Below are 14,552 nucleotides of genomic sequence, written 5' to 3' on the forward strand. Positions count from 1 at the left end.
TCTGCCCCAGAGGGCAGTAGAGGCCCAGTCTCTGGATTCATTTAAGAAAGAGTTGGATAGAGCTCTCAAGGATAGTGGAATCAAGGGTTATGGAGATAAGGCAGGAACAGGATATGATTAAGGATGATCAGCCATGATCATATTGAATGGTGGTGCAGGCTCGAAGGGCAGAATGGCCCAGTCCTGCACCTATTGTCTATTGTCTATTGACTGACTGCTACTCCTAACTCCAATCTTCCTAAATTCATATGCTGATCATTCTAGGGGTAAGTTTGAAGAAGCTTACAAGAATAAACATGCTGATAGCTCTGTGTTATTAATTGAGATAGCTGGCTAACTAGCTTAACTGTTTTCACCATCCATTTATCTCACTAATGTGGTTGGCCACTCATTAGGTCAGGCAGTCATCCTTTCTCAGATACTGATTGGCCCCCTGTGCTTTCAACATGGTGAGCAGAGAGCACATGCTTAACACTGGCTGGAAAGACACTGCCTGCCATAACATCAAAGCCAAAATTGCTATGATATGTCCAACCTTATAACAAGCGTTTCACCCCTTTCATATACAAAGATGTGTAAATGGCTGTTTGTGGGAAGAGGAAGCCCTTAACACAATTATCATTTCCCCTGAATTCTCAAAACTGTCGGAGGCTTAACAGACAGCTCTTAAAGGAACTGTCTGCAAGTTACAAATAATAAAGTAAATTTTTCATGTACCTTTCAAAATAATATGCCTCACTACCACCTCCAAAATCTCCAGTTTCCCTCACAACATCCTTTTGGAGCTGATTGTTCCTTTTCCTTGATTAATGCTTTGTGATTAGCTCTGTACATCTTGGAGGCCCAAACTCTGTGTCTCACTGTCCAGCTACATGGCTGCATCTGAATTTCTAGATCCACTGTGGTCTTAGATGGTGAATTATAAATTGGCAAGATATCTCTGCAAGTTCAGGAGATGATAATTCTGTTTCCAAATTCAGATTTAGTAACATGAAGTAGATGAGTCAACTATGGACAATGTGTTTGGACATTAAATGGTCTGGGATTGATATTTTTCACTTCTTTTGCAGGCTGGCTACAAATCAAGTTGTTCTTCAGCCTATCCTTTGCACTGTGAAGTGGGAGATTTAGAATCGAAACAAGGCCTCCTTGATCTTGGAAAGAGACATTTGAAGAATGATGTATATTTGCCACTTTACGGAGATTTTGCTGGTAGGTTTATGCCAAAATGCAGGTGTGTATAAAATCTATTAGTGTGTGCATTCAGAGATTTGTTACTTGTCATTTTGTCATAAATAATTTCTATGTGCAATATGAAAACATGCATTATATGATGTAACTGGTATGTAAGTACTTCTTGATGATGGTGTGGAGAATAGAGAGGTTGAACTTCAAGTCCATAGTGCTATGAAAGTCTGAAACAGCTTCTGAGTGCTATACTGCCAGCAGCTTCTAGCATAATCCACGAGGTCCCATGCTGCTGAGAGCACTCTCACAGGGATCCTGGAGAATATCAGTGCGATTTTCCTACCACAGCTGAGTAGTTACACGTGTATGGAAACAACAAGAAGTGGATGTGAGGCTGGCCACTTTCACAGGCAAATGACAGTGAGACAGAATAACTGTATATTTGACGGGAATGCTGAGTGCTTGCTGACTGAACGTGGTGCATTGAGCAATCTGAGAGCCTGGTCGAACAATAAGTCATACAGATGGGAGCAGCTTTCTTAGGGTGAGAATTCGAAAGAAATGAGTATATTCCACCTCAACTCAGTCTTAAATAGCTTGCCCCTCTTCCTGAAATTATGTCTCTTGTTTCTAATGTCAGCAGCTCAGGGATAAATCCTATCTATTTACTGCCCTGTGATTCTCTAAGAATTTAGTGCCACCCTGCATTCTTTAAAACTGTTGGGAATATAGGACCATTGCCGAAGTAGCAAAAACCCAAACCTGAGACTCCTTTTATAAATCTTAGGATCTTGAATGCTTCTTTAAAATGGGGAGGTGATGGTCGAGCGATATTATCGCTGCACTGTTAATCCAGAGGGCTGGGTAATGTTCTGGGGACTCAGATTTCTCCAGTTTCCTCATTTCCCCTCCCCCCACCTTGTCTCAGTCCCAACTCTCGAACTCAGCACCATCTTCTTAACCTGCAATCTTCTTCCTGACCTCTCCACCCCCACCCTCACTCCGGCCTATCACCCTCACCTTAACCTCCTTCCACCTATCGCATTTCCAACACCTCTCCCCCAAGTCCCTCTTCCCTACCTTTTATCTTAGCCTGCTGGGCACACTTTCCTCATTCCTGAAGAAGGGCTTTTGCCCGAAACGTCGATTCTCCTGCTCCTTGGATGCTGCCTGACCTGCTGCGCTTTTCCAGCAACACATTTTCAGCGACATGTGACTCTAGACCCACAGCAATGTGGTCGCCCTCTGGGTAATAGAGGCTGCCTAGCCAGTGCCACCTCATTCCATGAATATGAATCAAACAACTGCTTTGCTAACCTGTCATACCACCGTTTTTACATAATTGTAACATGGCAGTTTTGTGGATAAACACCCTCACGGTTTTCTGTTCTTAAATGGTGCTATTCAGCCTCTCTTCTTTTTCCTGATCCCTCCTACCAAACAGCATTGTTTCACTTGGCCTGCTTTAAATTCCATTGGGCATGTGTTTAGCCCTTTTGGAGTCCGTCACTATATTTCACTATGTTTAATACACTTGAAAGTTTTGAATTATCTGCAAGTTTTAAGCTCATGATGTGTTCCCCCAAACCCAAATCAATAATATAGATAAATAAAAGCAGTGAACACATTAGTAAGCACCCCTGCTCCTTCCAGGCCAATTCTCCTCAAATCTCCATCTTCTATACTTCAGCCAGCCAGGCATTCGTACTGCCTTTGCTTATGACTTCACTTTTTTGCTCACAAGACTCATATGACTAACATTCACCATTTGCAAGTTTACTTACACAACATCAACCACAGTGCTCATGTGTACCACCTCAGTTTTGTCATCAAAAACTTACTCAGACCTAATTTCCCTTAACAAAGTCATGCTGACTCTCCTATTTTAATCCACGCTTGTTTAAGTGGCAATTTTCTCACAGATTAATGTTTCTAAAAGGCTTTTAACAGAACTGAACATAAATCCATTGGCCTTTTATTTATATTCAATTCACTCACCTATAGTTAATGTTAAATCCACTGGTCCGTTACTGATGATAAATTCATTGGTTTATAATTCATGTTGAGGAAAAGGTGAGGACTGCAGATGCTGGAGATCAGAGTCGAGAGTGTCGTTCTGGAAAAGCACAGCAGGTCCGGCAGCATCTGAGGAACAGGAGAGTCAACGTTTCAGGCATAACCCCTTCATCAGGAATGGGGCCTCATTCCTGATGAAGTGCTTTTGCCGGAAATGTCGACTCTCCTGCTCCTTGGATGCTGCCTGACCTGCTATGCTTTTCCAGCACCACACTCTCGACTATAATTGATGTTGAATCTACTGGCTTATAAATGTTGTTAAAAACAAAGGCCTACCATTGAAGTTAAATTCACTGGCCAATTATTGTTGTTGAATCAACTGTACATTATTGATGTTAAATCCACTGGTCTTTATTTTGTGCTAAATCCACATGCATTTTATACGTTTTTAAACAAATAACATTTTGCAGCAGTCATCAGTTCTGTGGAACCATTCCTGTATATAAAGAGTTTGAAATTCTATTAAAACACCAATTGTCTGTCAATATATATTTAATTTGTTGATTTTTTTTATTTGTTACAGAGCTAATGTAAAAACAAATGCATGGAATCCTTCTATTAAGGTTATCCAGAAATTTTTTTGTTTTGTGTTTCTGGGTCTCTACAGGAGATTGTTTCATTTTATGTAGCTATACATTAAGGTTATTTCCCATTCAGATTTCCACATGACTGAGAACACATTAATGGCACCATATGCAGTTCCAAAGTTCTTCACAACTTGTCTTCTGTATTTGATGAATTCAGTCTTTGAGTTGCTTGCCACTGAAGCTCCAATCCATCAAAGTTCCCAGGTGATGTTTGTTACTAAAATGGCACACACCATATCTCCTTAGTTTGATCATGACGGTCTAGGTGGCAGTCTCTTAAGAGACACTGTTATCCAATCACTTAAATTAACTTTGTTGTGCTGGTAAAACTGCAGCAGTAGAATTTTCCAAATCATATTCCCTGCTCTAATCCTGTCTTCACCTTTATGTCCTTTATAACTGTATAACTATAACAGCCACAGCTCCTTGTACATCTGCCTTCATTTGGCCCATATGTTATGACATTTCAAGTGCTCATCCAAATCCTTTTTAAAGATTGTGATTTTTCCTGCCTCAACTACCCTCTCAAACTGTGTATTCCAGATCCTCACCACCCTCTGGGTGAAAAAATGTTTCCTCAAATCCCCTTGAAATCTCCTTGTCAATGACACTTCAACTAAGGGCTTTCTATTCACCCTGTCCTTGTCCCTCATATTCTTATACCCTTCCATCAGACCCCCTCTCAGCCAGCACCTACCCATGTTCTCTTCATTGTTAAACTGCTCCATCCCTGGCAGCATCCTGGTGAATCTCCTCTGCACCCCCTCCAGTGCAATCATATCCTTCCTATAGAGTGGACACCAGAATGACACATATTCACCAGCTGTGGCCTAAGCAAAGTTCTGTACAGCTCCAACATCACCTCTGACCAAAACAAAGCCCTGAAGGAGGGTTCTGCAGAAGGGTGAAAAGTGAGGACTGCAGGTGCTAGAGATCAGAGCTGAAAATGTGTTGCTGGAAAAGCACAGCAGGTCAGGCAGCATCCAAGGAACAGGAGAATCGACATTTTGGGCATGAGCCCTTCTTCAGGAAGGTTCGTGAGGAAGGGCTCATGCCCAAAACGTTGATTCTCCTGCTCCTTGGATGCTGCCTGACCTGCTGCGCTTCTGCAGAAGGGTCACTGGATCCAAAACATGAACTCTGCTTCTCTCTCCACAGATGATGCCAGATCTGCTGAGTTTTTTCAGCAATTTTTGTTTTTGTTTCCAACATAACCTTCCTGCTCTTTTAATCCAACCAATGGCTGATAAACCTGATGTGAAGATGCTGGTGTTGGACTGGGGTGGACAAAATCAGAAATCACATGACATCAGGTTTCAATCCATCATTTTTATCATCAAATTCGCTACTATTATAGGGACACTTGCCTTATCAGACATAATCAGATGTCACATGACACCAGGTTATAGTCCAACAGGTTTATTTCAAATCACAAACTTTCGAAGTACTGCTCCTTCGTCAGGTGAGGAGAAGGATTGTGTTTTCAAATAAACCTGTTGGACTATAACCTGGTGTCATATGACTTCTGATTATGTCTGATAAGGCAAGTGTCCCTTTAATAGTAGTGAATTTGATGATAAAAATGATCAGATCAATATGACTACATGAGTCAAGATTAGAGTGGTGCTGGAAAAGCACAGAAGGTCAGGCAGCATCTGAGGAGCAGGAAAATTGATGTTTCGGGCAAAAGCTCTTCATCAGGAATGATATCCAACATCTGCAATACCCACTTTCGCCCAACGTTAGTACATTACCAGTGAAGGTTTAAGCTGCATGTGAAAATTCCTAAATCAGCTAAAACATTTCTGAAAGGTACCAACTAGTACCTTTTTACAAACTCTTTCTCCTTTTCATGGAGCTATCTGCCATTGAATGGAACACTGACATTAAACACAAAAGTTCAAAACCTTTACTTGCTGAACCAATGTTGCTTACAAATGATGCTTACCTTACTACCAAAATTAATTACCTATTTGAATGAAAGGAGAAAAATGTAGAAATGAACTTTGAATCAGAATGAAAATGTTAAATAAAACAGAAAACACTGCAAATACACAACAGATCAGACAGTATCTGTGGAGGGAGAAAGATCTTTGACCTGAGAGCTTAGTTCTGTTTCTCTTTCCCCAAATAACTAACTGACCTGCTGAGCTCTTGCAGCATGTTCTGTTTTTTTTATTTCAGATTATCAGCATCTCGACTGTCTTGCTTTTGAGAATATGTTGTAACTGGTTTCTTCATTTTTAGTTGTGGGCAGATCAGTGGTGATTCACAGTGAAGGGCCAAATAAAACTTTAATGGATTGCACTGACATTGTGGCTGATTCTCCAACAAAATCACTTGTTTTTCCAAAAGTGGACCCATTCAACAGGTAAGCATTGGTCTAAAATTAAAAGGTTAGACTAAGTGGGTACCTGGGTATATATAATATTAAATAGCGTTAACAGCATAGAAATGTACCATTTGGTTCAATTGTTCAGCTTCCACTCAAGCTGCTCTCAACTTCTTCATTTAACCGCATTGACGTCAGTTTCTATTAATGTTTGCCCCATTTGTTCATTTAACTTCCCCTTAGGTGCCGGTCTTGAAGCAACCTCAACTACTTGATTCCATTCTTCAGATAACAAAAGTTTCTTATGAATTTCTTGTTGAATGTATTGGTCACTGACTTATACTTATGGTTTATTGCTCTCTTTCTGTCCCCACTAATGGAGACATCTTGTCAATGTCTACTTATCAAACCCTTTGTTAATCTTGAAGGTCTCTGTCAGGTCACATCATAAGGCACAGCTTATTCACTCTTTCCTAAGAGCTCTAACCTCTCACTTCTATAATATCATTCTCATGAATAGCTTTTGCACCTTCTTAAGTGTCACCATAACCTTTTTACAATATGGAGGCCAGAACTGTTTGTGGTACGCCATGAATGCTGTAAGCAAGGTTCCACACATATTCAACATAACTTCCTGGCTGTTCAATTCCTCCAGAAATGAGCCCCAATAATCTGTTTGCCTTTTGATTTTGGCCTACTTAACCTGTGACACTACTTCTAATGATTTGCCTCTAAATATCCTCAAGCTCCTGTGGTCCTCAATCTTTTATAGATACTTATTTCTTAATCCCCTTTCTTAATCTTCCTATCAAAATGTATGGTCTCTCACATATCTTTTCTCTAAAGTAAATTTTCCAACAGCATACTCATTTTATTAGTTTATTAATATCTTTCTGTACTTTGTTACAGTCCTTCTCTCTTAATTTAGTTTGTCCACAAATTTTGAGATAATGCTTTGTATTCCTGAGTCCAAATGATTTTGAAATAACAGTAGTTGAGCACCAATCCTGGTGGAATACCAGTTCCTTTCTTTCATAAGTATCTATCTTTAATTCCTAAACTCTCTTCTGGTACTTGTTTTGCAATACAATATGTTCTCATCTGAGGCATAAGTGTACTATCGATCAAACCCACAAGCAATTCCATTGAGAAGGACAAGGGCAACAGATACATGGCAACACCACCCCCTGCAAACTCCCCTCCAAGCCACTCACCATCTTGACTTGGAAATATACTGCTGTTCCATCAGTGTCAGTGGGCCAAAGTCCTGGAATTTTCTCCTTAAGAGCATTGTGGGTCTACCCACAGGACATGGACTGCAGCGGTTCAAGAAAGGAGCTCCACAGTACCTTCACACGGGCAACTGGGGATGGGCAAGAATTGCTGGCCCAGAAACCCCCACGCCCTATTAGTGAATGGGAAAAAAAGCTTTTTGGAAATCCAAATGTGTTACACCAATCTCATTACGTTATTCACTGCTTTATTACTGGCTGACACTGATCTTTTCTAAAACCTATGCTTTATTGTAATTTCCATTCCTAGATTTTTAGATTTAGATTTCCAGAGAGTGGAAGGAATGTAGAATGCCCAGTACAAGAAGTTAAAAATCACCCAACACCAGGTTATAGTCCTACAGGTTTATTTGGAAGCACTAGCTTTTGGAGCGCTGCTCCTTCATCAGGTGGTTGTGGAGTATATACTGTGTGATTTTTAACTTTGTACACCCAGTCCAACACCGGATCCTCCAAATCATGACCACAAGAAGTAGTTGAGACTGCTTCAAGGTAGTTCATTCAGGGATGAGGGCTTCACTAACTGGGTCAGCATTTATTATCCATCCCTAATTAATGAAGAAGGTTCTGATAAGCTGCCTTCTTGAGGTAAGTATACTCACAGTACTGTTAGGGAGGAGTCCCAGGAATTTGACTCAGTGACACTGAAAGAATGGCAATATATTTCCCAGTCAGAATGAGTGGTTTGGAAGGGAACTTGCAGGCGGTTGTGTTTCCATGTATCTGCTGACCTTGGTCTTCTAGCTGGATATGGTCGTGGGTTTGAAAAGTACTGGCCAAGGAGCCTTGGTGAATTTCTGCAGTCCATCTTGTAGATAGTACACCCTGCTGCTACTGAGCGCTGGTGGTAGCAGAGTAGATGCTTGTGGCTGTTTTGTCCTGGATGGTGTCAAGCTTCTTGAATATAGTTGAAGCTGCACCCATCCAGGCCATTGGAGAATATTCAATCACACTCCTGACTTGTGCCTTGGTGGACAGGTTTTGGGGAAGCAGGAGGTGAGTTATTTGCTGTTACTAGGATTCCTAACCTTTGATCTACTCTTGTGGTGAATCTAGTTCAGTTTCCAGTCAGTGGTAACTCTGAGGATATGATAGTGGGCGATTGATTCAGTGATGTTAATGCCGTTGAACGTTATTAGGTGATGGTCGGGTTCTAGCTTGACAGAAATGATAATTGCCTGGCACTTGTGTGGCATGAATGTTACTGTCCAGCTATCAGACCCAACCTTGATATCACACAGGTCTTGCTACATTTGGTTATGGACTATTTTAGGACCTGAGGAGGTGATTAGATTCCCTACAGTGTGGAAACAGGCCCTTCGGCCCAACCAGTCCACACTGACCCTCCGAAGAGTAACCCACCCAGACCCATTTCCCTCTGACTAAGGCACCTACCACAATGGCAATTTAGCATGGCCAATTCACCTGACCTATACATCTTTGGACTGTGGGAGGAAACTGGAGCAACAGAGGAAATCCACGCAGACACTGGGAGAATGTGCAAACTCCAAAAAGCCTGAGGTTGGAATCAAACCTGGGACCCTGGTGCTGTGAGGCAGCAGTGCTAACCACTGAACCACCCCAAAGGTAGTTTGGTATTGAACCAGAATTCAACTCTTTGTCCATGTTTGAGCCAAGGCTGTAATGAGGTCAGGAGCTGAGTGGCCCTGGCAGAACACAAATTAGGCATCACAGAGAAGGTTATTGCTGAACGAGTGCTGCTTAATAGTACTATTGATGACACATTCTATCGCATTACTGATGATTGAGGGTAGGCTGATGGGACGGTAATTGGTCAGGTTGGATTGTCCTGTTTTTTGTGTACAGGATATGCCTGAACAATTTTCCACATTATTGAATAGATGCTAGTGTTGTAGCTGTGCTGAGAATAACAAAGTGCTGGGAAAACTCAGCAGGTCTGGTGATATCTATGGAGAGAGAGAAATGGAGATAATGTTTTGAGTTCAGTGTGCCAGAATGAAAACAAGTAGTCCTGTCTTATAACTGGCACCTCAGTTTTAGGTACTCCTCCTGGTATGTTTTCCTGCACTCTGCATTGAACCAGAGTTGGTCCCTGGCCTCATGTTAGGAGGTGAGTGTGGAATATACCAGGCCATAGGTTACAGATTGTGCTGGAGTACAATTCTGCTGCTTTTGATGGCCCATAGCCCCTCATGGATACCCAGTGTTGAGTTGCTAGATTTGTTGGAAGTCTATCCCATTTCGCCCAAAGATAGTGCCACACAACACAATGGAGCTTATTCTCAATATGAAGGTGGTCTTTGGTACGATGCCAGGGAAAATTACTGCAGATGCTGGAATCTGTACTGAAAACAACAATAGGTCAGACAGCATCCATGCAGAGAGAGCAAGCTAACGTTTCGATTCGAGCTGACTCTTCTTCAGAACTGATGTGAAGTGTGGAGGGGGCAGCATTTATGCTATAATTGGGGGTGGGAGGGCAAGGTGGTGGAGTGTAGAATGGTGGGGTAGTAAGGATGTTGATAGTTCAGATTAAGTAATCAGAATGTGAAAGCAATGAAGATGTTGACAGTGAAAGAGACGATCGAAACTCTTGTTGGTTCCAGCAACATCCTTTCTCCCTGATCATTCTACACTCAAATATGGCATTTGTTGTTTTTAATGCAGTGATCATGCCTACTCATACTGTCATGGAAGATACATCTGTGGTATGCAGATTGGTGATGAGAGGTCAGGTATGTTTTTTCCCTCTTGTTGGTTCCCTCACCACCTACTGCAGATCTGGTCTATTAGTGATGTTCTTTACGACCCAACCAGCTCCATCAGTAGTACTGCTACTGAGCCACTCTTGGTGGTGGACCTTGAAATCCCCCAGAGTATATGGCCTTGAGATGGTGGTGTTGAGCTGCCTTCTTAAAAAGTTGCTAATTAAGTTAACTGAAATTCCTGGATTGTCCTATCTCCCTTTTGAAACATACAAATTACATTTGTTGTTTGCTGTTCCCCTTGCATTATTCCCTTTGTTGAATGCTTTTTAAATATAGGTCATAGTACCTTTTGTTAAAAATCAGGAAACCGGTAACATGAATCGATAAAATACATTAGGCCCAAGCTTTTCTAAGTTTGCTCAGTTTATCAATGATCTTGCCCCTTTATATTTTCAATGCCTTTGTGTTTTCTTATCTCTTCTAATGTCACAAATGAACTACATAACAAAGAATTCTCACATCTGTTTAAAATTGTAACTGAAAAATCCACTTATGGGTTCTTGCACATAAACCCTAGTTTAGAAAAGGAATATTTAAAAATGGAATGCAAATAAATCACCAACGACAAAATGTCTCAATTTACATGCCCTGGTGTGCCTTCCATTCTATTCTGGAGCTACATGTCCACAGCTTTCCCTGTTCTTTTCTGACACTGACTACGCTCTAGTTCTGCATTGAACCTTGCTGTTGCTTCAAACCAGTCTTGGAGCCTTTGCTGGAACAAAGGGCAGCCTGCAATGTGACTCAATAGATTTTGTTGTAGCAAGCAGATGATACTGTGATACTTTGTAGGAATAACTGAAAATTATGTAAACATTCAGCAGATCAGACAGTTACTGTGGAGAGAAAAACAAAGTTAATATTTCATTAACATATTTATCTGAATTGTGTGGATCAAAATAGTGGTCATTTGACACTTTCATAATCTAATAACAATCTGAGATACAGGCTTATCATCATTATTATTACTCCTAAGTGACTCCAATCCAGTGCATCACCCATAATGGAAAATGAATTTTGTCATTTTTCCCATGGGCAATTGCCAGTTAACTGGAATCAAGCCTCCTTCTTTCATTATTTCTGATCATAGAAAGGGAAAAGCGACATAGGGAGAGAGGGATATCAAGAAAAATAAGGATATATGTGCAAGTCTCCAAAAAGATCAGTGCTCTAAATCTCTCTGCCACCCTAAAAATCTTAAGCATATATGAAAATGGCAGTACAAATATATGAACAGTTCTTATAATGCTTTAGTTCCTTAATTAAAAGTTATGTTTTTTTTTAGTGGTACTTCTGCTTTCTGTATGGTGAGAATATTCCACATAGTACTTTCCCCAATTTCTATTCCTGAATTGTTTTTTAACAAAAGTAACAGTAAAAATAAAAAAGGGTTAAAAAAAGGTACTTGTAGTGGCACACCGCTTCAATCAACTGCCAGTTTGACTTGGTTCCTACAACAGGTTTAACATAATGTCAGTAAGTGGTAAGGCCAGTATTGAAGCAGATGGTGTTTTTGTTGCCATGGAGATCTTTACACCACTGTTTTTGTTCATTACTGTTCAATTTTTATGAATATTTATTAGCATATTAAATGTGCTTAACATCATCTGGTTTGGGATATTGAATAGTTTCACAAGTTGTGTGAACACCAATTTGTATTGAATAAGGAAAAACATCCCAGGGTGCTTTGCAGTCAGCATTCAGCCCAAAATGGATGCCGTTTTGGTCTGGAGTCAAAGTAGTTTGGTGAAGAGAGAGATTGGACACAGCAACGTAATGTTGGCTGAGTTGGAATATAGATTGCAGAAGATAAGAGGTCAATCAGGAAATTAAGAGAAGTTTCAGGATCTGATGAAAATAATAGCAATTTTTTTTAACCAGTTAGTGATTTCCTTTGTAACTGATGCTAATCAGTTCATATTGTAAATGTATATTTATTTGGAGATCCTGAATGCTGGGAATTCTATTGATTGCAATCTTTAGCATTTTTAAGACACTTTTGAAATGCACACCAATATTATGTCTGAAATGTGGCATCTGATTTGTACACAGAAAGCTGTCATAAACAACAACCTATAATGCCCAGATAACCTGTCTTTTTGTGTTATAGGCTGAGGAATAAATATAAGCTAGAACAGTGTTGAGAATGCCTCTTTTTTGTTTCACAACTATGGCTTGGAACCTTACTCAATCTGGAAGGGAAGGAATTTTTTTAATGCTAACATCTTTCATCCTGTTAACGTGTATGATCATCTACACAAGTGATCATACATTTACCATTGCTATAACAGAAGACAGGAAAAGGACCTCAAGGCTGTTTTAACTCTCCAAACCATAATCTCCAAAGAGGTGTACTATTTTCAGGAAAGAGTTTAATACAACTGGTTTTGGGGATTTTGGTATGGATTTTGACTGTTTTGTGAACTGCATATAAAGTATACAATTTCTAAAAAAAAGTTGACCTCCAGCTAATTTGCACAGGTGAGGATATCTTCGGTGAATGTAGAAGTTATGTAAATTAAAAGCTTAAGAAAATTCTTCTGCTCACTCTTTAAAACTTTAATGCTCCATTTTCAACAAGTCTATTATCATCGAATATGGTCTGAAGGAATGCCTGAGACCTAATGGAATTGGGGAATGGGTGATGGATATATTAATGAATAATTTATTGGTCCTATAAATATGAGAAGCTAGTAATTGAAATAATATGAAAGAGGCTGATATTCCCATCACCAACTCACACTTTGTTTCCACATGAACAGTCCTTGACTACAGTACTGCCTCAGACAAAGTGTCAGTATGGGTGAGCTGATTGGATCTAATTGGACCAGATTAACAGCCTGAAAAGGGGAACTCAAACTCTCCGATGTCCAGCTAGCTGACCTTGGTAGAATCAGTATAGTAGTCAGTGGGGTCAGTTTTAGGGAGTGTGGCTAACAAATAAAACTCTCACATAAAAGTGTGAACTTGGTCTCTGTGTTTAAACACAGTTATTTTTTGCTGTACAATACTCTACACGGAATGTTTTTACATTCTAACAATTTCTCTGGAGGAAATATTTTTAAACTTACTTATTGGTTCTATCTATAATTATTTTAAATTTGTTTTTGGGACCCATGGAGACAAGCTATTAATATTTATCTTATCATCTTGGAGTTTTTTTTTTGCTTTTTTAGTTGAAATAAAAAAAGCTTGCATATGAATTTAGATCCAGTCAATTTTTTTATTGGAATCCCTCTTTCCCATATAATGCTGTTACGTGAAAGATTCCAGAAATGTTAGTTTAGTCCTAAGTTGCTGTGAATTCATAATTTAAATCATAGAATTCCCACAGTGTGGAAACAGGCCTTAAGCCCAACAAGTCCACACCAACCCTCCAAAGAGCATCCCCCTACCCTATCCCTGCATTTCCCATGGTTAATGCACCTAACTTACAGATCCCTGAACATTATAGGACAATTTTCCATAGCCAATCCACCTAACCTGCACATCTTTGGACTGTGGGAGGAAATCCACACAGACACAATGTCCAAACTCCACGCAGACAGTCATCCGAGGCTGGAATCGAATCCAGGTCGCTGGCTTTGTGGGACAGCAGTATTAACCACTGAGCCAAAGCTCCTGGTAGTTTGGTAATTAAATTTGTTACATTATCACACTGAAATTCAAATGGGTTGCTCTTTCTAGATATGAATTCCGCAGGACTGTTGCTGATGCTCTTGAGATTTCTGTCTGGAGAGTGAACATACTACCAGGGGGCCCATCTGCAGCCACTGTGAAGGAATGCCAGAATATCACCTTCTACATGGCAGGTAAGTGTTCAAGCAGGTTCGATTGAACAATTGAGATTCCTGCTAGAAAAGAAAATATTCCAGCAGTGTCACAATGAATTTCCTGCCTTTTACTTCTGCTCACTGTTCTGTCAATTTTGGTTTAGTGTCTGAATTTACTTATTTCCCTCGTTCTTTTGAATGTTTTGCTAAATGCTACGGACCACCTTATTATTAATTATTATTATTCAGCCTATAAACTAAAAGGATTTTACATAATACCAAATGCAGAAAATAACCATTTAAATGATTGGATCCAATGGGAAAGGAAGACCTTTGTTTCAGGAATCTTTGCTGAAACTCTAAATCACCAGTATTAAGCACAAGCTCAGCACCACCTTCTAGGTCAACTAGGGACAAACAATAAATGCTGACCCAGCCAGCAATATTCATGTCCTGTGGGAGAATAAGAAAAAGTTATTTTTAGTACATTTCCAGGGTAAAGTATTATGAAGGCGGTGCGTGTGAGGAGCAGCCCACGTTTTCTGTAAGTGCTT

General features: G+C 40.1%; 1 protein-coding gene across 3 annotated transcripts in view; it reads left to right on the top strand.

Moving 5' to 3' along the window:
* The window catches only part of cusr (Copper-only SOD repeat protein), a 210,607-nt gene that overhangs the window by 161,262 nt on the left and 34,793 nt on the right, over nt 1-14,552 (top strand). For all 3 annotated transcript variants that reach the window (XM_087998713.1, XM_043713116.2, XM_087998714.1), the window contains 3 exons: nt 1,071-1,212; nt 6,099-6,222; nt 13,913-14,037. In XM_087998713.1, the coding sequence (XP_087854839.1) occupies nt 1,071-1,212; nt 6,099-6,222; nt 13,913-14,037 (391 nt within the window). The remainder of the gene's footprint in view (nt 1-1,070; nt 1,213-6,098; nt 6,223-13,912; nt 14,038-14,552) is intronic.

The sequence above is a fragment of the Chiloscyllium plagiosum genome, unplaced genomic scaffold, assembly GCF_037043375.1.
Source record: "Chiloscyllium plagiosum isolate Xiang-an unplaced genomic scaffold, Cpla_swu_hap1 HiC_scaffold_22, whole genome shotgun sequence".
NCBI lineage: Eukaryota > Metazoa > Chordata > Chondrichthyes > Orectolobiformes > Hemiscylliidae > Chiloscyllium > Chiloscyllium plagiosum.